The 23,262-nt window shown below is 31.2% G+C and overlaps 1 protein-coding gene across 3 annotated transcripts; it reads left to right on the forward strand.

Annotated features, from left to right (window-relative positions):
• Positions 1-1,124: 1,124 nt before the first annotated feature.
• LOC126735841 (mediator of DNA damage checkpoint protein 1) lies at positions 1,125-17,410 on the forward strand. Of its 3 annotated transcripts, XM_050439921.1 has the most exons (12): positions 1,125-1,284; positions 1,767-1,869; positions 1,922-2,026; positions 2,089-2,268; positions 6,983-9,508; positions 9,779-10,758; positions 10,826-11,069; positions 11,126-11,210; positions 16,399-16,551; positions 16,607-16,756; positions 16,815-17,091; positions 17,172-17,410. In XM_050439921.1, exons 2-11 carry the CDS (start codon positions 1,837-1,839, stop codon positions 17,021-17,023), a joined length of 4,665 nt encoding a protein of 1,554 aa, XP_050295878.1. In that variant the 5' UTR covers positions 1,125-1,284; positions 1,767-1,836; the 3' UTR covers positions 17,024-17,091; positions 17,172-17,410. The 3 variants fall into 3 exon arrangements, with proteins under 3 accessions (XP_050295878.1, XP_050295876.1, XP_050295877.1); XM_050439919.1 differs by having other exon boundaries at positions 6,983-10,758; XM_050439920.1 differs by having other exon boundaries at positions 1,922-2,020; positions 6,983-10,758.
• The last annotated feature ends 5,852 nt before the right edge of the window (positions 17,411-23,262 follow it).

Genomic DNA, 23,262 nt, shown 5'->3' on the forward strand with positions numbered 1-23,262 from the left:
GTCAAAAACACCGATAATTTGCATTTTACCCTAATAATAATTTAATAAGAAACGTATAAATATAGCAAAGTGAACATTTCATTTTCTGTATGCAACAGCACCACACGCCTTGAAAACGCCACTAATTAAGTCTAACCTAAGCAAAACCTACCGGTAAAAAAATAATGGTGGATTCAGTTAATCTGTCATAGGTGTCATGGACATTCACATTCATAGTTATCATGTACGTACTTAATTCTGCCCTCGTAAGCCTCATTTTCTCATAAATTAACAGAAAAATATTAAAAATCGGCCCTAAAACATCATGTTGACGCTGTCAAACTTGACAGCAAAAATTCTAGAATTAAAGCATAAGCAGGTCATGACAGATGTTATTTGCGGCGTTGCCAATCTGGACATCATTTACTGACATAACCTCTACTTTTAGGACTTTTCATATAAAATACGTACTTATTTCCAAGCTATGGATTTAAAATAATATATACTTTTTATAGATTTTTTGGGTATACACTGTATGTACTTCCTTTTCTAATGCGTTAATCTCCTATCTGTAATATTAATTTGCCAATGCTATATACCCCTGTAAAACTGTGTCAGAACGACAAGGATTTACTGCTACGGAAATTTAAATATTCTATAAATTTCGTATAAACTATACGTTCCGTTCTAGTAGCGATTCTTTGAAATAGAGCGCATAAAAAATGCATGTAAATGGTTTACGTCGGGCCGGGTGTTTTGCGTCGCGGTATAATTATGTCTCCCTTGATAAATTGTATTTTATTTTACCTGTAGCCACACCGCGCAAAACGGAAATAATTTAATAACTAGTGTAACAAAAAAAACCCGCAGTTTTATTTGTATGCTTCCAACTAAATAATTATATTTATATTGGGATTTTTTTCCATATTAAGCCTGGCTTAATTTATCATAATAAAACCTGGAAACTGAAAGCTTATCCAGAAAGAATTAATCAACTGATTCCAGGAATGAATAATGAGAGAGCTTCCTGAAATGATGATCCATCTCTCTGGATTTCGAGGAATTTGTCGATAATCATCTTAGAACTGAGCTGACAACAGCGCGTTAATAAATCTCCCACTTAAAGAAACTGTCAACGTCAACTGTCAGCAAATGTCAATTGTCACTTGTATGTTAAATATATTTCATGTTTACATACTTATTTTTTATTAATTTTTATAAAGAAATGTTGGTTTTATTTCATTTGGGGCCCGACAGTTAAGACTCGGCTTGTAGCATTTACCAAAAACTTAAAAGATAAATCCGGTAAGCTCCTTGGGTCTTTAAAACTGGGAAATAATTGTTTTGTTTGGTGTTTTTAGGGCCGGCTTCTAAATTGTTGTTTTGCAAATAATGCACAAATTCGATTAATTTATTAGTTAAGGGTATTTCTAGTAATTTCCTGGTAAATCGGTTAAAATAAAAAATATTAATTAAATGTACATACAACAAATTAACGTATTAAAGTATTATATTTAAAACAAAAATTTTGTGAATATTGTATTACCTGGGAAATAGTTTTAATTTTCCTTAATAGTGATTTTGAACATAGTCCTGGTTGCATTGAATAATTTTTTTATGTAAAACTGTATTCAAATACACATTTGTAGATTTTGGAGTCTTACTTTAGTAACTGCATAAGTTTGTTTGAATTGTATTTAGGTTTTAATACTTAATAATTTAATTTTCTATTTTTGTATATATAACTCTAGCGAATAGACTTACATTTTGACTTGATTTGATTTTAGGAAACCTACTTCTAATAATCCAAAGGTTGACAAAAAACTTTCAAGGTTAAGAATTTTACGATTAAAAACTATGGAAAACTCTTGTGACAATACTCGGCCTCAGGTAATAATCCACTATTATAGTCTAAACTTAATTAAGCAACAAGTCTTTTCAGGTGGCCCTCCTTAAAATTAAAAAAAAAACTTATAGAATCTATGAAGGCGTTAATACGATTGGCTGCCATACTAATGCTGTGGTCTCGATTAATGATGAGGTACAGGTATACCTGAGAAAAAAACTCTTACTAGTTAAATTTTGATTTCATAAAAAAGTATTTTGCAGAACGTCGATATACATCATGCCGTAATTGTGGCTAAAGAGGGTGAAAACTTTATAAGTGACTTAAATTCGAGTGGACAAACTTTTGTTGATGGCACCCAATTAGTTCCATATAAGTTGTATGAACTTATTGGCGGCACTAATATAGGATTCGGAGAGCTTTTGGCAACATTTCAATTACTGGTAAGCTCTATTTTTTGAGGTAATTATTTTGGGTGATTATTATATTATAAGGTTGTGAGAAGATACTTTTTAACTTTTATAATCTAAATCATTTAGGTATTTAATTCAATCCCTCTATTAGTGTGATCTTCATGTTGCAACAATAAAGAACAGCCAGGTTGTTAATAAGCATTTTTATGATTATTTAAAAAAGCATACCTGTCTTTCATATAATTTACTGTTAGGGGATGTTAACTGGTCAGACCATCAAGAACTTAATGATGTTAATATATATTGATTTATTATATAAAAAAAAGTATGAATGCCTGGATGAAGCAATACTCAAAATACTATTAAAATGGGATATTTACAAAGGTATAATAATAACTATTCAATTTATTTTTTCATAGAATTATTAAGAACTTTTTATTGAACGATTGATTTGATGAAGTCACTGTGTTTTCTTCTATATATATCTAAAACCAAAAAAGCCCCTGGTCTTGATAACATTTCTTCCTATATTTATAGGGAATATTCGGATATTTTATGTTCTCCACTAAAAACAATATTTTAACCTATTTTCGAAGACCAATGCATTTCCTGTTTGTTGAAAGTTTGCCACAGTAACTCCAATAATCTAGTGGAGAAATGCATCTAAAACCTATTTATTCAAAACCAAAACTCTCAATCACAAGTGTTGCTTCTTACATGTATCCCAATACTATATATGTTTTAGCCTATAGAAAAATCTGATGAATTTTATAGACATTTTTATAAATATTTGATATATGAGTATTTCGACTTATACATAACACCTCTCTCCTTAAACTATTTAAATATCCATAAAACAAATTTAACTTCTAATCTTAAAATAATTATTTATCAATAACGAATATGTCAGGAGGCTTCATTATTATCATGTATTATATGTGTCATGTCATGCAATGAACTATTAACACCATTGGTATTATTTTTTATTAATTACATCAATTGGTACATGGGTTAAGGCAGATCTTGGTATTATGGATAAATTTTGTAGTAATATTATTAATCATTATTAACCATCTCTAATTTGTTTTTGGAATTTTTAATGTTCTTTATATTTTTTCCAGGTTTTTTATATCATTTTTTATTTAGTCCAGGGTTCTGGAGTAAATTATTATTAATCACAGGCATTTAATATGTACATATTTATAAATGTGTTCCTGGAATAAATCTTTAATTTCCAAAGGCATTTTTTGTTTCGTCCAGGTTGCTGAAATAAATGATTATTACTTACAGGCATTTATATATGCTTTGTATAGTAAACTAATTTGAAAAAAAATTATTCCAGATTTCAGGCATTTTATGTCTGTCATCTTTTATGTGTTCCTGGATTTTTAATTATTTTCTTTTATGTTTCTCAATAATTTATTTGTTTTTTATCTCTTATTTCAGATTCCAAATATCTTATGCCATCTCTAATTTGTTCTTCGAATTTTAAATATTTTTTATGTATTTTCCAGGACTTTTGTATCATATCTTATTTCGTTCAGGTTTCTGGAATAAATTATTGTTACTTACAGACATTTAATGTAATTCTTTATATTCCTTGTACTGTAAATTATATAATTACAGTCATTTTTAATTAATTATTTTGTCTTATGTTTTGGTATTATATCATCTGGAATATTGTTGGGTTTAGGGATCAATAAAATAAAAGTCCAAGCCTATTTAAATTTGCCGACGTTTCGCAAAATATATTTGCATCCTCGGGGCGAATTCAATATGTTGGACTGAAGTCAAAAAAAAATGAACAATTATACAGAAAGTATTTAATTAAGAAATTATAATATTCCTAAAAAACTTTGTGACTGTAGGTAGCTCTTTTGTAGTATCAGTACATACCTTTGTTAATCGTATTTAAACATTCTTTGCCTCTTGTGATTAGTAGCAAGAGATTAGTAAATTATTGTATATTTTTATGCATTTTTTCATGGACAAAAATAAAGCGACTTGATCGATATTGTTCATACCATTAGTAAATAAACATCGGTTTTGGTCGGTATCAAATCTATATTTGGTTTGAAAATGCCTCGTGGTAAAAGTTTTTCTATTGATCTTAAAGAAAGAATTATTGCATCGTATAAGATGGGAACATACAATACAAAAATTAAAACGATCTCCCAGGCAAATCCTTTTTTGTCAGCAAAGCAAATTCTGGCTGAAGCTGGGGGCTCTAATGTTGTTGCAGACTAGTTGAAGCAGGCTTAAAAGCATGCAAAAAACCGCTTCTTAGTAAGAGGAATATTAAAGCACGTCTTCTGTTTGCAAAACAACATGCTCACTGAACACCAGAGCAATGGAAAAAAGTACTTTTTAGTGATGAGTCAAAGTTTAATTTGTATAAAAGTGATGGTGTTCAATATGTTCGTCGTATTGCAGGTAAAAGACTTGACCCAAAGTATGTCCAAGGTACTGTAAAACATGGGGGTGGCAATGTATAAAAAAATGGTTTAATGAAAATAAAATAGCCATTCTTAAATGGCCAGCCCAATCGCCCGATCGAAAACCTGTGGGAAATTGTGGATAGGCAACTTAGAAGTAAAACCTATAAAACCAAAGAGTATATTTTTGAAGATATTAAAAATATATGGAAAAATATTGATCAAGATATAATTGATAATTTAATTTCTTCCATGCCTCAAAGGTGCCGCCAGGTAATCGCAAATAAAGGCTTGTGGACTAAATATTAAGGGCGCAATCTGATAATGTTTTCTTTTTATGATTTTATTTATACGGAAGAATTTTGGTATGTTTTGTAATAAATATATGTTTATTAATGATTGTATTTGTTTTATTGAGTTTTAATTCTTCTTGCGTTTTTACTTTTTTAATAAAAGAAAAAAACTGTATCGTCGCTCTATTTTTGTCCGATACTGTATGTGTATACAAAACTCTTAAAAAAATATAATTTATCACAGTAAAATAAATAATAATTCCTATATTAGGTTTCTGTATAAATGTTTATTTTTATTTATTTTTTTTTTGACTTCAAAGTCCAGCATATTGAATTCGCCCTGAGGATGCAAATATATTTTGCGAAACGTCGCCAAATTTAAATAAGCTTTTTTTAATTTTCAAAGGAAATTTTTTGTTTTGTACAAGTTTCTGGATAAATTTATTTTTAATTTCTTTTTCCAGATATCTTATGTGATCTCTAATTTGTTCTTCAAATTTTAACTATTTGTTATATACTTTCCAGGACTTTTGTATAATTTTTTTATTTCGTCCAGGTTTCTGGAATAAATTATTATTACTCCTAAGCATTAAATATAATTATTTAAATTCCGTGTATTGTAATTTTTTTAACTAAATTAAAAAAAAAAATTATTCTAATTTTTAGGCTCTCATTTGTTCCTGGATTTTTAATTAATTATTTTGTTTTATGTTTTCAAAGACATCGGTAATATTTTTTATTTTGTCCAGGTTTCTGGAATAAATTATTATTACTTACAGGCATTTAATGTAATTATTTATATTCCTAGTATTGTAAATTAAAAAAAATATATTTTAGATTTCAGGCATTTTATGACTGTCATCCCTCATTTGTTCCTGGATTTTTAATTAATTATTGTGTCTTATGTTTTCGAGGCTTTTGGGATTTTTTTTTCCAGATTTCTGGAATAAATCTTTAATTTTCAAAGGCATTTTTTGTTTCGTACAAGTTTCTGGAATATTTTATTTATTTTTGATATGCCATCTCTAATTTCTTCTTTGAATTTTAAATAGTTGCTATATATTTTCCAGGACGTTTATATAATTTTTTTATTTCGTCCAGGTTTCTGGAATAAATTATTATTACTCCCAAGCATTAAATATAATTATTTAAATTCCGTGTATTGTAATTTTTTTTAACTAAATTTTATGCCTGTCATCTCTCATTTGTGCCTGAATTTTTGATTATTTTGTTTTGTGTTTTCAAATAATTTTTTCCTTTTTTTCCAATTATCTGGTATAATTTATTTGTTTTTTTATTTCTTATTCCAGATATTTTATACCATCTCCAATTTGTTCTTGAAATTTTAAATATTTTTTATGTTTTCTAGGACTTTTCCATAATGTTTTATTCAGTCCAGGTTTTTCAAAATTAATTATTATATCTCACAGGCCTTTAATTTTTATGTAATTTTATAAATTCTTTATTACAAATTTTGTACCTCAACATTTTTTTTAAATTTTATACCATATCAAATTCCAGTCATTTTATGTCATATTCTGTATGTTCTTCTGATTTTAAATATTTTTTTCACGTTTCTGTTAAATTTTTTTAAACTTCCTCTAGGTTTTTAGAAAAAATGTGAAAAAATGTTTATATTGTTAATTTTTAACACAAAATTGTTATTATTTTATTTCAAATTCCAGGCATTTTATGTGATCTCCCGTTTATTTCTAGAAATTGAAATACTTTCTTCATAGTTTCCAATCCTTTCTTATTTCATTCAGTTGATGTAATTTTTCATGTTTCTTATTACAATTTTCTTAATTGGAAATTATTATTTATTTTATTCCAGATTCCGGGCATTTTATGTCACTCATACCACTCATTTGTTCCTGGAATTCTAAATACTTTTTCACATTTTCCAGAACTACTGTATCATTCTTTATTTTGCCAAGTCAAGTTTCTGGAATACTTCATTATTTCTCACAGGCATTTCACGTAACTGTTTATGTTAATAAATAAATATTTCAATAGACCTCCCACTCAGAAGAAGAAGAACCTTTAAATATCCATGAAGCACCCACCCAAATAATAGAACATTTCGGAGAAGACATTCACGATGCCACCACCCAAGTAGTTAATTGGGAACAAGTTTCAACCACTCACCCTATACCACCTCCACCACTCTTCAATTCTTCAGCAGTGTTAGATCAGGAGGATAATGAACCAAATTTAATTGAGAATGTTATCTTTGAAGAACCAAACCAAGGTGTAGATGCAGACATCACTTGTGACGAACTGCTTGAGAGTTCACGTCATAAATTGGATTGTGAAACTGGGAACAGTGACGAGTCTCTGGAACTGTTAAATTATGATATGGCATCGTCAAGTATTGATACTAGTAAGAGGAACGTTGACAGTCCAGAGAAGAAATCTGTGTGTGCGGCAACCAGAACTGAAAATGCCGATTCCGGCTCAGATACTGAAGAGGAACTGGAAGCGATGCTCAACGAAGGTTCTGATACAGACGCAGAGGTACAAGGGTTAACAAAAGTAACCACCGTAACTGCAGAAGACAGTTTTCAAAGACCCTCGATATCATTCATTGATAAAAGCATCCCGGCCACACAATATGCGGGCGACGATTTATTGGATGATAGTGATATTGTGCCTGGCACTCAGGTCCATTCAGTAAAACCCCAAGAATCTCAGGAGAATGACAACAATTGCACCGAGGGTAGTTTCAAGTTGGGCTTGACTCAGATGATTGACGAGGAGGATATTTATGAGGTGGCCACTCAGAGGGTCGGACCTCAGTTAAATCAATCCATACGTACAGGTGACGGCACCTTTTTTGCTCCAACTCAAAAAGTCTTCACTGGGGAAGTTAAACTAAGTTGCTTAAGTGTTATAGAGGAGCAAGATATTGCACAGATGGACGATTCTGACATATTGGATGCAACTATTTCTCCTAGGGCCTCTTGCAGCAAAACGCTGGAATCAGTTAGGAAGTATATGAGAAGGAGTCAGTCTAAATCGGAAAATCAAAGCCAAAACAGTGTAGCAGTAAATGAGGAGTCTAGAAAAGACGAAGGCATAATAGAAGAAGATTTTCAAAGTGAAAAGCATGAAGATGTTGATGAGGCATCAGTTAAAATGGCCGAAGTGACTCAGATTGTTGAAATTGTATTAAAAAACGCCCTGGAAAAGGGTCCTAATGTGGTTGATTTCAGACCAGAAGCTGATGGCCGAGAGGTTCCAGAAAATAATGATAAATTAATGGAATCCAATCAAGGTCATGACAAACTAGATGTAGAAAGCCCTGAAAAGGCAGAAAACTTTCCAGAAAAAGTTGATGAGGTCTTACAGGAAACTGCAAAGAGTGAGAAGGAGCATTTACCAGCAGCTGAAGAAAGCACAGAATCAACTACTGATCAAGAAAAACCTAAAAGGTTTATATGGAAAAAAAGGGGGCAGCAAGAACCTTCTGTAAAACCTCTGCCTCTTCATGAAACAGACAATCTAGATAAACATATTGACATTGAAAAAAGGGAAATTGATTCAGTTGATCAAGAACTAAAAGATGGCGCCATAATAGTTGAAGATATTCAGGAAGGATGTGAAGTAATAGAGAAGCCTACGTCAAGGCGCAGAGGTAGGATAAAGTCAGATAAAGAAGATAATAGGCAAAAAACCTTTAAGACGACTACTAGGGGAAAAAAACGTGGACAAGCTGGGTCGAGTGATGATCTAATTAAGACTGATAATCCAGGTGAAATAAATTCTTGTGATGTGGCTGATAAGGGCACACGAAGTTGTAAAAAGATTAAAGGGGAAATCGTTAATTCAGAGAAACCTGGTGAGATAATTGTTATGCCTGCAAAATCTGCTGATTTAGACAAGGATAATGCAGGCCTTGGGCAAAGAGAGACAGATGGTATTGAACCAGATTCTGAGGCATCAGAAAAAGATGAGGATAACAAGAAAGAAATTATACAGAAATCTTTTGAATTAAATGAAAAAGTCAAAGAGGTTATTGATTTACCATTAAAGTTAAATGAAGTGGCTGTTGCTGAAGAACCGGAGGCATTCAGAGAGGAAGAAGTTGAAGAAATGCCCACTTCAAAGAGGAAGTCTACCGATTCTGTTACACTTCAGGAATCTCTATTTGATTCCAAAGAAGTGATTCAGGAAAACGTGCCTGAAATGATGGAAAAACCAGTGTCTAGACCCAGAAGCAGGATGAAGTCTATTGAATCTAATGAAAAAACTGGAGAGGTTTCAGGAAATAGTGGCTTACAAGTTGAGTTTAGTGAAGGGACTCTTGCTGAAGAATTGCCCATGTCTAAGAAGGAAGGTGCAAAAAAGAAAAGGAGAAGAAAGTCTACTGATTCTCTTACAATTGAGAAACCCTCATTTGATTCTAAGGAAGATGGCGCCTCTAATAAATCTGATGATATGATCCAGGAACAGGTGCAAGGGTCTGAAATAATGGAAAAACCAGTGTCTAGACTCAGAAGCAGGAGAAAGTCCACCGAATCTAATGAGAAAGCTGGAGAGGTTTCAGGCAGTATTGATTTAGAATGTAACTTAAATGAAGCGGTTCTTGTTGAAGAAACTGATGCATTAAATGAGGAAAGGGTTGAAAAAGAGTCCCAGTCAAAGAAGAAAAAAAGAAGAAAGTCTACTGATTCAGTTACAATTCAGGAAACATTACTTGATTCTAAAGAAGATGATACCTCAAATGAATCGGATGATGTGATGCAGGAAAGGGTGCCTAGACTGAGAAATAGGATAAAGACTAGTGAACCTAATGAAAAAACTAGAGAGGTTTCAGGCAGTATTGATTTAGAATGTAATTTAAATGAAGCGGTTATTGTTGAAGAAACTGATGCATTAAATGAGGAAAAAGTTAAAAAAGAGTCCAAGTCAAAGAAAGATGGTCCAAAAAAGAAAGGGAGAACAAAGTCTACTGATTCTGTTACAATTGAGAAAACTTCATTTGATTCTAATAAATCTGAAGAATTGATGCACAAAAAGGTGCAAGGGTCTGAAATGATGGAAAAACCAGTGCCCAGACTCAGAAGCAGGATAAAGTCCACTGATTCTAATGAGAACGCTGGAAAGGCTTCAGTCAGTACTGGTTTACAATTTAATTTAACTGAAGCGAGTCTTGCTGAAGAATCTGACGCATTAAATGAGGAAACCAAGTCAAAAAAAGATGGTCCAAAGAAGAAAGGGAGAAGAAAGTCTACTGATTCAGTTACAATTCAGGAAACATTTGATCCTAAGGAAGATGATACCTCGAATAAACCTGATGAAATAACGGACCAACCAGTGTCTAGACTCAGAAGCAACATAAAGCCTACTGACTCAGATGCATCTGTTGAACAACCACAAGCTCCCAAAAAAATTCGAGGGAAAAAACCTGGAAAACTTGAAGTATGTTTCAATGATGACAAAGAGATAATTAAGGAACGGGCAAGTGAATTAATGACTGACCCTACAGAGCCACTTGCACCAACAAACGGCGATAGTAAAAAAGTCCCCAAGAAGAGCGTAAAAGTAAAAAAACCCCAAACAGTTACGAAACGTCGTTTACGAGGTCGAAGTTCCGAATCTAGTGTGGACACAAAGCCAACACAATCGCAGGAAGAAGAACTGGGTGAACCAGTGGAAAAACGTGTGAAAAAGGAAGTTGAGCAGAAGGAGGTGGTAAGGAAACAGGCTTTAAAGAGAGAAAGAAGATTGAGATTGAATGAGTCGGACGAAGATGCAGATAATGGTGAAGATGATGTGAAAGAGCCACGGTAAGCAAAATAAAACTTGTCCTTTCAATTAACATTTCCATTCTTTGTAATATATATGTATCATTAGGCAAACCTCTTCAACTGATCCCATGAACCATAAAAAAGTGGAACCCTTAAGACGTTCGTCAAAACGTGCCCAAAAGGGTGTTGAACCAAAAACCGTGAAAATCAAAGAGGGAATTAACAATTTAGAAGCTTTCGCCTCACATTCTAGTTTAACCTCTGCTGGTGATATGAGCGAGGGTTCTCTGGATGCGTTTAAAGGAAAAAAGGTGAAAAAGGAAGCGACTGCTATAACTGATAGTCCACAGGTAAAGATATTTAATAACAGAAAAGTGACAATTTTGGTTTAATGTTTTAATTTTAGAGAGAGAGCTCCAGGAGGCAGAAACATAAAGTGGTGTTCACTCTCATGGAGAATCCGTTGTTGGAGTCTCAAATACGCCAGTTAGGTGAGGTGTACATGCTTTTTGTAGCTATGAAATTATTGGTAAAGTGTGCATATTTTAGCATTTTTTCCAATAAAAGGGGGTTTAAAAAGTTCTTATTAACAAGCCCATAACTCAAAATCATGAAAGTTAGACTAGAGAAGTTGGAAAATGTACAAAATGTTGAAAAGATTTTTTTTTTGAGTCAAGTGATTTTTTCCTAAACTCGAATAAAATGAGTAAACACTTATTTCAGCGTTTTTTAGAAAATGTACAGGGTTTTTCCCCATATATTGACCCCTCCATCTACAGGGGTAATGCGAAAAGTAAAAAAAAAATTTAATACAAAACTTTTGGGCTTTTACTTTAAATTTTTGAATCCGATGTCAAATTTTTTTTCGTTTAGAAACGTCAAATTTTGACAGATCAGTTTTTTCTTATGCAACACCCTGTATATGACTTCATAGTTAAAAAGAGCCGAATTTTCTGATTTCAAATATATATATAGTTTAACTATGTTTTATTAACCCGTTTCGGAAATATCGCGCTCCAAACTTTAAAAAAATAATATATTGAAATCTTGGTAGGCGCTGCATTGTTATTGTTTGACATTTATTAAAAAACAAATCATTCAGATGACATTGTCATTTCTTGTTTGTTGACCCATAAATGTGATGAAGAAAAATGTGACATCGTCCGTATATTTTATAAAAATAATAATAACGCAAATGCCGCCAAAAAGGAATATCGTCGAACCTTTCCTTTACGTGCCATTCCGGCAAAAAATACGTTTAAAAATATAGAACGAGCATTTTGCATCAGGAAAACTCTACGAAGAAAACGTCGGACAGTTCTTGTCGATCCAGAAGAAGAATTACATATTTTGCTATATTTCGAAGGTAGGTAAGTTTTTACTAATTTTTGAATACATTTAGATCTACGCTATTATGTTGTTCGGGCCTTTGTCTCCCTCAAATTGCCCATCAAAAATGTTGAATTTCTTTTTAGAACACCCAAATCATTCCATAGAAGATGCCAGAATTTACTTTGATCGATCGGCCAAAAAAATGTATTCAACTTTAAAAAAGTATAAATATTTTGCTTATCGAATATTACCTGTTCAAACTTTAAGTGTAGAGCAAAGAAATAAACGGGTGGAATTTTGTCAAGAGATGCTAGTGCTAAAAGAAGAAGATAACTTTTTTTAAAAAAATTTGTGGACCGACGAGTGCACCTTTAAAACCGCGGGCATTTACAATCGAAAAAATGTTCGCTTTTGGTCAAGAACAAACCCTCGAATAACAAGGGAAATTAAGTTTTAAGGGCGGCAATCTCTACATGTATGGTGTGGAATTTTAAATGACCAGGTCATAGGACCTATTTTTTATAACGGCAACTTGACGGGAGAGAGATACCTAGAGATGCTTACTTATCAAATTGAAGCTAAACTTGAAGATCTACCCATAAGACAATACAAGCAAATAGTTTGGCATCAAGATGGTGCCCCACCGCATAATGTGTTACCTGTTTTGAGATTTTTAAATGAAAGATATAACCTGTGGATTGGACGAACTGGGCCAATTCGTTGGCCACCAAACAGTCCAGACCTGACACCTCTTGATTCATTTCTGTGGGGTTACCTGCAAAATAAAGTTTACGAACAGAGAACTGAAAATGTCGAGGAGCTCCGCAGAAAAATTATTACCGCGATAGATGATATCAATCAAAATCATAGACAATTTATAAGGGATACAATACACAAAATTAAGCAGGATTATATAAACTGTATTGATAATGGTGGTGGTCATATAGAGCAGTTATAGTTATAATTACGTCTAAATTAAAGTTTAACAATTGTTAAAATAATGTATGCTTGTCGACAAAAAGATGCTAAATATCACCTTAGTAATAATAAATCTTCTGTTTTTATTGTTTCTACTCGATTCATTTATCTTACAATAACAATGCAGCGTTTACCAAGATCTTCAATATATTATTTTTTTAAACTTTGAAGCCCGATATTTCCGAAACGGTTTAATAAAACATAGTTAAACTATATACAGGATGTTCCATAAGAAAAAACTGATCATCTGTCAAAATTTGACGTTTCTAAACGAAAAAAAAAATTGACATCGGATTCAAAAATTTAAAGTAAAACCCCAAAAGTTTTGTATTAAATTTTTTTTTTAACTTTTCGCATTACCCCTGTAGGGGGGGGTCAATATATGGCGAAAGTCCCTGTACATAGGTACCCCTTGTATAATTTAACTAGATAAGTATTTCAGCGATTTTGAATTCATACGCAGAATTTTGAGATAAACAGGAATTATGAAAACAATATATTTTTCCTAAAAATTTCACAAAATATCCCTAACTTAAAAACTAGTCGAGATTTAAATTTGAAAATGTATACACATGTTCCGTCAATAATTTGATCAAAAACATATTTCAGCAGATCTTCGATCCATCTACAGGATTTTGAGAAAAATAAGGCATTTGGAAGAAAATATTTTTTTTAAATTTGACAAAACTTAAAAACTAGCCAAAATTCAAATTTAATAATTTATACACATATTTATTGACTAGTTTAATTAGAAATGTGTTTCAGGAATTTTGGATTAAACGATAGGCTTTTGAGAAAATCAAAGATTTTGGAAAAAATATTTTTTCACAAAAAATTTTAAATTTTAATTTAAATTTTATTAAAAAAAAAATAAAATAAAAATTGAATTAATAAAATTAAATAAATAAATTTTAAATTAAATTTTAATTTTAAAATTTATTTTTTTTTTTACAACTTTTTTTAACATGACCATAAGTCCAAAATCAAGAAGGCTAGACTGTTGAAAATTTGCACCAATATTCCTCGAATCAAATGATTGGACACCTATTTCAGCGTTTTTTAGAAAATGTACACGAAGTTGAAAATAAATTATTTTTGAGTGAAGTGATTTTTTCCTAAACATTTTTTTCAACATGCCCATAACTTTAAAACCAAGAAGGCTAGAATGTTGAAAATTTGCACAAATATTCCTGGAATATAATGATTGGACACCTATTTCAGCGTTTTTTAGAAAATGTACAGGTTGTTGAAAGAACATTTTTTTTTGAGTGAAGTGTTTTTTTTATGACAACTTTTTTCAATATGCTCATAACTCAAAAACCAAGAAGTTTAGAATGTTGAAAATTTGCGAAAATATTCCTCGAATAAAATGAGGGGACACCTATTTCAGCGTTTTTTATTAAATGTACAGCATGTTGAAAAACAATTTTTTTTTTGAGTGAAGTATTTTTTTATAATCATTTTTATCAATACGTTTATAACTCAAAAACCAAGAAGGTTAGATTGTTAAAAAATTGTACAAATATTTATTTAATAAAATGAGTGGACACCTATTTCAACGTTTTATGAAAGATGTTGAAAAAAAATATTTTTTGAGTGAAGTGATTTTTTCCTAAACATTTTTTTTAACATGCCCATAACTCCAAACCCAGTAAGGTTAGAATGTTGAAAATTTGCACAAATATTCCTGGAATCAAATAAGTAGATATCAGCGTTTTTTGGAAAATGTACAGGATGTTGATAAAAAAAAATTTTTGAGTGAAGTGATTCCTTCTCAACATTTTTTTCAATATGCTCATAACTCCAAAACCATGAAGGTTAGAATGTTGAAAAATTGCACAAATATTCCTCTAATAAAATGAGTGGATACCTATTTCAGCGTTTTTTGGAAAAAGAACAGGAAGTTGAAAAAAAAATTTTTTTTGAGTGAAGTGATTTTTTCCTAAACATTTTTTTCAACATGCTCATAACTCCAAACCCAGGAAAATGAGAATGCTAAGGTTAGAATGTTTGAAAATTTGCACAAATATTCCTGGAATAAAATAAGTGGACACCTATTTCAGCGTTTTTCGGAAAATGTACAGGATGTTGAAAAAAAATTTTTTTTTGTGAAGTGTTTTTTTCCTAAAAATTTTTTTCAACATGCACATAACTCAAAAACCAAGAAGGTTAGAATGTTGAAAATTTGCACAAATATTCCTGGAATCAAATAAGTAGATATCAGCGTTTTTTGGAAAATGTACAGGATGTTGATAAAAAAAACTTTCTTGAGTGAAGTGATTTTTTCCTAAACATTTTTTCAACATGCTTATAACTCCAAAACCAGGAAAATGAGAATGTTGAAAATTTGTACAAATATTTCTGGAATAAAATGAGTGGACACCTACTTCAGCGTTATTTGGAAAATGTACAGGAAATTCGAAAAAAAAATTTTTGAGTGAAGGAATTTTTAACTGAACATTTTTGTTTTAATAGACTCATAACTCCAGAACCAAGAAGGTTAGAATGTTGAAAGTTTGCACAAATATTCCTAGAATAAAATAAGTGTACGCCTATTCCAGCGTTTTTTGGAAAATGAACAGGAAGTTGAAAAAAAAAATTTTTTCAAGTGAAATGATTTTTTCCTTTACATTTTTTTCAACATGCGCATAACTCAAAACCCAAGAAGGTTAGAATGTTGAAAATATGCAAAAATATTCCTCGAATAAAATGAATAGATACCTATGTCAGCGTTTTTTGGAAAATTTAAAGGATGTTGAAAAAAAGAATGGTTTTTAAGTGAAGTGATTTTTTTATAAATATTTTTTTCAATATGCTCATAACTCCAAAACCATGAAGGTTAGAATGTTGAAATCTTTCACAAATATTCCCCGAATCGAATGATTAAACACCTATTTCAGCGTTTTTCTGAAAATATCCTGGAAGTTGAAAATAATTTTTTTTGAGTGAAATGATTTTTTTATAAAAATATTTTTTAATATACTCTGAACTTAAAAACCAAGAAGGTTAGAATGTTGAAAATTTGCAAAAATATTCCTCGAATAAAATGAGGGAACACCTATTTCAATGTTTTATGAAAAATGTACGTTTTATGAAAGATGTTCAAAAAAAAATTTTTTTGAATGAAGTGATTTTTTCCTAAACATTTTTTTCAACATACCCATAACTCAAAAACCAAGACAGTTAGAACCTTGAAAATTTGCACAAATATTCCTTAATTAAAATAATTAGACACAATTTCAGCATTTCTGGCAGAACATACAGGGGGTTAAAAAAAATGTACCCATAATCCCTAATAAAACATGAATTATTTGTTGGCAAGTGTTTTCTCTCAAATTTTATTATTAATAATTAAATTTCCTATTTCAGGCGGTTCCATGGGAACCTCTATGAACACATGCACAGTCCTGGTCACAGAAAGTATCAAAAGAACCCCAAAACTCCTTAGTGCCGTAGGACTGGGCAAACCGATATGTTCTCCCAACTGGATTCTTGAGTCAAAAAAAGCTCACGAGTTCTTAGGTGAGTTTAAAATTCCTTAATCATTAATTCCCCAATTAACAAGTTATAATTTTAGATCCTTGGGAGCACATACTGACCGATCCGGAGGCAGAAAAAAAGTGGGATTTCTCTTTGAAAGAATCCCTAAATCGCAGCAGGAACCAAAAGATCTTAATGGGATATACCTTCGTTAATCAGTGCCAAGATAAGGCGGAACCTTTAAAGGGTACAATCAGAATTAATTAAACATTATTTTCCAGGTTAATTGAACAATAAAATTTTAGCGGCAATCGAGTCGTGCGGAGGCAAATATTTAACCAAAACCCCAACGACGTTTGCGGAAAATACTTTTATAATTTCCCCGTCTGATAATAAACCGAAACTCGGTAGGTTATTGAAAAATAATCCGCAAATTAAAATTATCGAGTCCGAGGCTGTTGTCGATGGGGTTTTGAGGCAGGAGTTGAGGTTTCATAGGCATTTTTTGAACTGAGTTCGCTTATACAGGGTGGATTTTACTATTGAGAAGATTGAAACGCTCGTTGCTGGTGGGATTTCTAGGTAGGCATGAAAATCATTAGTAAACAGACTAGTTGTTGTCAATAATTAGTTCAAATTACTCAGTTCGTTTATAATTGCAGAGTTGACAAATTTTTTTGACCAAGACAAACCTATGGTGATGATAATGTGTGCGAGGGAGATTGATAGGGTAGAACCAATATTTTTTGTACAGAAAAAATGCATGGGATGCAGGCAACTTTGTAATTTACGGACTTTTTAAAGGAAGTCCCCTTAGTGGCAATTTTTTGACTCTATTTTATTTGTTATACATGTATATTTATTGTTGATTGTAATATATTTCCTATTTTTTACATTAAAATATTGTTTTATTTAATCCTCATAGTTTGGTGAATGTTGTTGAGTATACTCTTCTATTGATTTTAAAAATATCGTGCTTGGGTGGAAACAGATGGCGCAAGGGGTTTTATTAACGGTCATATTTCCCCCTAAAAGGTCCTAAGGAGTTTCTAAATAGGGAGAAAATTAAGGCTGCTTTTCCTAAGAGAGTAAGTACGTATTGTTGAGAGCTCTATTTATATAAAAGGATGATTTATTTTAATTGTTCTGTACAAAGGTTGGATTCTTTCCTATGGCTCATAAGCTTCGTGAAGTAATTGATAATCATTCTTCATTTCGGTGTCTCTTTCTTACAAGACCCATTCATTTAGAACATTTTCATCCTTTTTCATTTAACTTTCTTACTTGTTATGAAAATCTTTAATAATTCCAGGCAGGTGAGTTATTTTTAAGTTCCAGCCTACAATAATGGTCTTATGGATTTTTCTCAGGTAGTCAATTAAAAGCCCAAAAAAGAACAAACATTTTTTTTATTTCTTCCAAAGAAATAAAACTGAAATTATGTAAAAAATAAAGTAAAAAACAATAAAGAAATTAAAGAAACGCACTTAGAAGCTTAACAGCTTTAAGGAAGCGCTTAAATAAATATCTAAAAAATTCTCGCAAGACAACGCTTGTGATGTTTATGATAATTCTGTATAGAAAGCTGATATATGACTAAGTCATTTGTCAATTGTACAGGTTGAGCTATTTTGATGACTTAAAATAATTAAAAGTTTGGAATTTAAATCCGACCTAATTATTGCCTTTTGTCTACAAATCAAAGAAGATCCTCTGCCTTATTTTTGAAATTCTAATAATTATAGGTATCCCCTTGAATATGGATAGAGATCCTGATAAAAAACTAATACATACAGTTTAAATTGTTGACAGAAGTTCCAGTTACAATCAAAGCAAGAAACTGGAATTGTGTAAAATGAAAAAAGAATATTTTAATTTCTTTCAGGCAGTTGAGTGCACTTGAATGTCATGAGACAGAAAAGAGACTGCAACCAAACTGTCTGTAAGAATATTTTAATTTACTTAGATAGAGACATACAGATACTTATAGCTTAAATTTTCGAGAGATTTTACAGTAATAGCCGAAGAAACAAAGCTTCTATAATTATATAAAAAATAAAGTGAAAAATAATAAAAAAATTAAAGAAACGCACGTAGACGCTTAACAGCTTTAAAGAAACGCTTAAATAAATATGGAAATAGTTATCGTAAGGAAACGCTTTTGATGTTTATGAAAATTCTTTGATGATGGCTTAAAATAATTCAAAGTTTGAAATTAAAATCCTATGCAATCATTGTCTTTTGCCTAGAAATAAAACTGCGCATGTCTTTAAGATATTGACAATGCCTGGACGAAGATTTAAATTTCTTCCAAGCTGTTAAATCACTGAATTACAATGTGATAGAGAGAGAGAAAAGAGGCTTCGACTGAACTGCCTGGAAAAAATATCTTAATTTCTTCCAAGCAGTTTAGTGCACTTATCCATATGACAGAGTGAGAGAAAATATACTCTAACTGCGTGTAAGTAGATTTTGATGTCATAGATAGGTACGTACAGATCCTATAATAGCTTAAATTTTCGTTATATTTTACAGTAACAGCCAAAGAAACAAAACTGTAATTATACAAGAAATAAAGCGAAAAACAATAAAGAAATTAAAGAAACGCACTTAGAAGCCTAACAGCTTTAAAAAAACGCTTAAATAAATATGGAAATAATTAAGTCAGCGCTTTTGATGTTTATGATAATTCAGGATAAAACGGTGATATATCTAAGTCAATTGTACAGAATGTGCTATTTTGATGGTGCCTTAAATTAATTGAAAGCTTGATATACAAATCCGACAAAATCATTGCCTTTTGCCTGGAATAATTATTTTACAAATTTAACAAGGAATGGAAATAAAGAAGAAACTAATCAAAGAAGATCCACTGCGTTATTTTTGAAATTCTAATAAGTATATCGCCTTTTGTATATAGATACAGATCCTGATTAATAATTAAAGTTTAAATTTTCAATGGAGGTTGCAGTTATAATCAAAGAAAAAAAAACTGGAAGAATATTTTAATTTCTTCAGTTGAATCACTAAGGAACCATGTGATAGAGGGAGAAAAGACATTCCAACTCAATTGCCTATAAAAATATTTTAATTTCTCCCAGGCAGCTGAGTGTACTTAAGTAGCATAAGACAAAGAGAGAAAAGAGTTGACTCAGTTGTCTTTAAGAATACTGTAATTTCTTCCAGGCAGTTTAGTATACCAAAATTTGCACTGAAAAAAGAGACTCGAACTCAACTGCCTGTAAGAATATTTAAATTGTTAGCTAGATACGTACAGATGGGTATTTAAGTAAATTTTATCCCTCTCAAGTAATTGAATGCAGATTTTGAAGCACACCTGGAAAATTACTTAAAATCAATTTCATGCTCGATTTCAAAGAGTGGAATTCACTTACTTTTTCTTGTAATTATTTCACTCTTTAAAACAATTAATTCAACTGCCTGGAAGAAACAAAAACATATTTATTATCTTCTAGTCTGTTAATTGAGATTTTGATTTTCACGTGATGGTTCCTTCCAGGCAATTGTCATACATTTTGATGCTCTGCAAGCCTTAGAAGTTTCTTGCTTTCCATAATCCTTGGAAATAGACACAGTAGTTCAGTAAAGCATTTTTACAGTTTACTTTCAACGCTTTGACCCTAAGTACACCTACCCCTAAAATTTTAAATGGCCACATCTATATCTATTATCATTTTTGTGTTCCTTATAAAAGTCTTCATAAAACTGTATTTTTTTTTTTTCACAATCCTAACTTTACAAATGAGTAAAATGTATTTTATGTCCATTTAGATAATGCAACTCCTTGAAAAATTATGATAATGATAATAAATTGCTGAAAACCTTACCGTTAATATATTATAAAATTCTTCCAAGCACAAGTACAGCCGGTATTCAAACTGTTCTTGAAGAGTTTTAAGTGAAATACTTCGACACTCCTGTACAATTATTGGTTGTAATAATTGTTGAATCGAATCTGGTTGAGTTTTAAATACAACGGATTTCAAGTGACCCCATAAGAAAAAATCCAGCGGTGTCAGATCTGGTGACCTACGTGGCCATTCTATGGGTCCCCTCCTACCAATTCACTACTGCCTGTAAGTATGTTTTTATTTCATAGATAGGTACGTACAGATCCTATAATAGCTTAAATTTTTCTTATATTTTACAGTAACAACCAAAGAAACAAAACTATAATTATACAAGAAATAAAGTAAAAAACAATAAAGAAATTAAAGAAACGCACTTAGAAGTCTAACAGCTTTAAAGAATTGCTTAAATAAATATGGAAATAATTATCGCAAGGCAACGCTTTTGATGTTTATGGATAATTCAGGATAAAACGGTGATATAGCTAAGTCAATTAAACAGAGTGTGCTATTTTGATGGTGCTTTAAACTAATTGAAAGTTTGAAATTCAGATCCGACGAAATCATTGTCTTTTATCTGGAATAATTATTTTACAATATTAAAAAGGAAATAGAAATAAAGAAGAAACTAATCAAAGAAGATCCACTGCGTTATTTTTGAAATTAAGTATATCGCCTTTTGTATATAGATACAGATCCTGATAAATAATTAATACTTATAGTTTAAATTTTCGATAGAGGTTGCAGTTATAACCAAAAAAAAAAGACAAACTGGACTTTTTCTTCCAGGCAGTTGAATTTACTAAAATTTGCACTGAAAAAAGAGACTCGAACTCAACTGCCTGTAAGAATATTTTAGTTTGTTAGCTAGATATATACAGATAGTTATAGCTTAAATTTTTGACAGGTGTAACAGGCTATGAAACAAAACAGTAATTATATAAAAAATAAAGTGAAAAACAATAAAACAATTAAAGAAAGGCACTTGGCCTAAATAAGTATGGAAATAATTCTTGTTCTTTGATGTTTATGATAATTCTGGACAAAATGCTGATATAGCTGATATAGCTAAGTCAGTACAGGGTGTGCTAATTTTTTTCTCTTAATGTTCAATTTTTTTTTTTTTTTGAGAAACGCTGAAATATATATGTGATGAAATAAATTGAGGAATGTGTGTACAAATTTTTAAAATTGTAGTTTTTGAGCTGTGGCCATTTTCTGGAATTTTTAATTAAAAAAAATCATCTTCCTCAAAATGAATTTTTTTCTCAAAATATTTAATTTTTTTTGGAAAACGCTGAAATTATAGGCCCAATTGATTATTTTATTATCAATAAAAGACCTTTATTATTATTATTTTTATTATTATTATTATTATTAGATTGAAAAGATTATAGAAACTGTATTAAAAATAATGGTGACTACAGACAATATTTGTAAATTTTTAAACAAAAAAAACGTTTACGACCAGTTAAATTATTGTTTTTTGCTTAAATATTTAAACATTTAAAAAAAGCGTAACAATAAACCAAATATCAACATATATACTTTTAAAATGGTTTTTTATTTAATATACAAGTATGCAGGGTGTTCCGTTTAAAAAATACAAACTTTGTATTTTAATTAACTTTTGCGATACCCCTATACTATATGTTGGAAGGCGTTCTACGTTTATGATAACGGTTCTCCCTTGATATGATGTTATGACAGTAACGGTATTTACTTGTGAAAAGATCGGCTTGAATCGCCTTTTACCCAACAAACCAAATTATGATAATAAAACAAAAGCCAAACAACAACCCGCCCCGGTAATTCTAAAACAACCCTCTAACGCGTTCGATAATAAAAGAATAGAGTTTACTACCCCTGGAAAACGACGAAAGAATCGCATCCCGAACTGTACGGTCTGATCTGATGGCCGGCAGGCAACCGTAAACCGAAACCAAACTCTTCGGTAAACGTTGATTGATAATAATTGTATTCCCGGGGGGCCTTACGATCCAATCAACGAACGAGAGTAGCAGCGCGGAAAACGGCACCGCCACTTTCCTCCTATGGAATAACAATGAGGCCGCGCCAGGGTAGAAAAGACCGTCCGTCAGGAGAAAACTCGACTTTCCTTTTGTTTACCTCGAGTTTCTATTGATACTTTTTAAATGGGTTGTCGATGGATTTGTTAGGAAAATTTACAGGGTGTTCCTCTTTAATATGTGCATCCAGATTTTTCCAAAAATAGTTGATTTCGGGCTCACTTTTTTTGTGGATGCGATTGACCAAAGTTCAAGAAGGTAATTTTTTATAATGGGAGAAAACGAGAGTTCTCAGCTTGAAATTTGACGTTAATATGAGGGAGAGAGAAGAAAGACTCCAATTCAAGTGCCTGGAAGAATATTTTTATTTGTTCCAGGCAGTTGAGTGCTCTCAATGATTAATAAACACAAGAGGCATAATTATGGTAAGATAGGACCAATGTCTTATGTTTGAAAGTATATTTTTTCTCAAATTAGGTTTATATGACCAAAATTTCCAAATCTCTGATCTTATCCTCTTAGTTTAACCTGACCTTAGTCCTGACCTAAAATTTTTGCATGGCCAATTTTTTCAACATTAATATTATTGCCAAATAATTTATTTATAATTAATTGTTTTAGTTTAGGAGTTATTGTTCAAGGAAATTTTCCACTAATGAATTATTTCTTGCCCACGCAGTTACTCTTCATAGATCGTCAGTCAATACTCCCAGTGCCAAGTCAATGCTGTTTTTGGAAAATTAACTGTATATAGCCTTGAACATCATTACCATTAAGATTAACGGTATACCTACATATATTGAAAAGAAGAAGAATCTTTTCTTTATATACCTTTGTCACTGATTTAATAGAAC

Source organism: Anthonomus grandis, chromosome 5 (assembly GCF_022605725.1).
Source record: "Anthonomus grandis grandis chromosome 5, icAntGran1.3, whole genome shotgun sequence".
Classification (NCBI taxonomy): Eukaryota; Metazoa; Arthropoda; class Insecta; order Coleoptera; family Curculionidae; genus Anthonomus; species Anthonomus grandis.

Bases quoted from the DNA above. Each gene is read 5' to 3' on its own strand.
- LOC126735841 (XM_050439919.1), top strand. From the start codon at position 1,837: ATGGAAAACTCTTGTGACAATACTCGGCCTCAG. The intron at 2,027-2,088 runs GTATACCTGAGA...AGTATTTTGCAG, and splicing joins CGATTAATGATGAGGTACAG to AACGTCGATATACATCATGC. The intron at 11,211-16,398 runs GTGAGGTGTACA...TTCCTATTTCAG, and splicing joins GTCTCAAATACGCCAGTTAG to GCGGTTCCATGGGAACCTCT.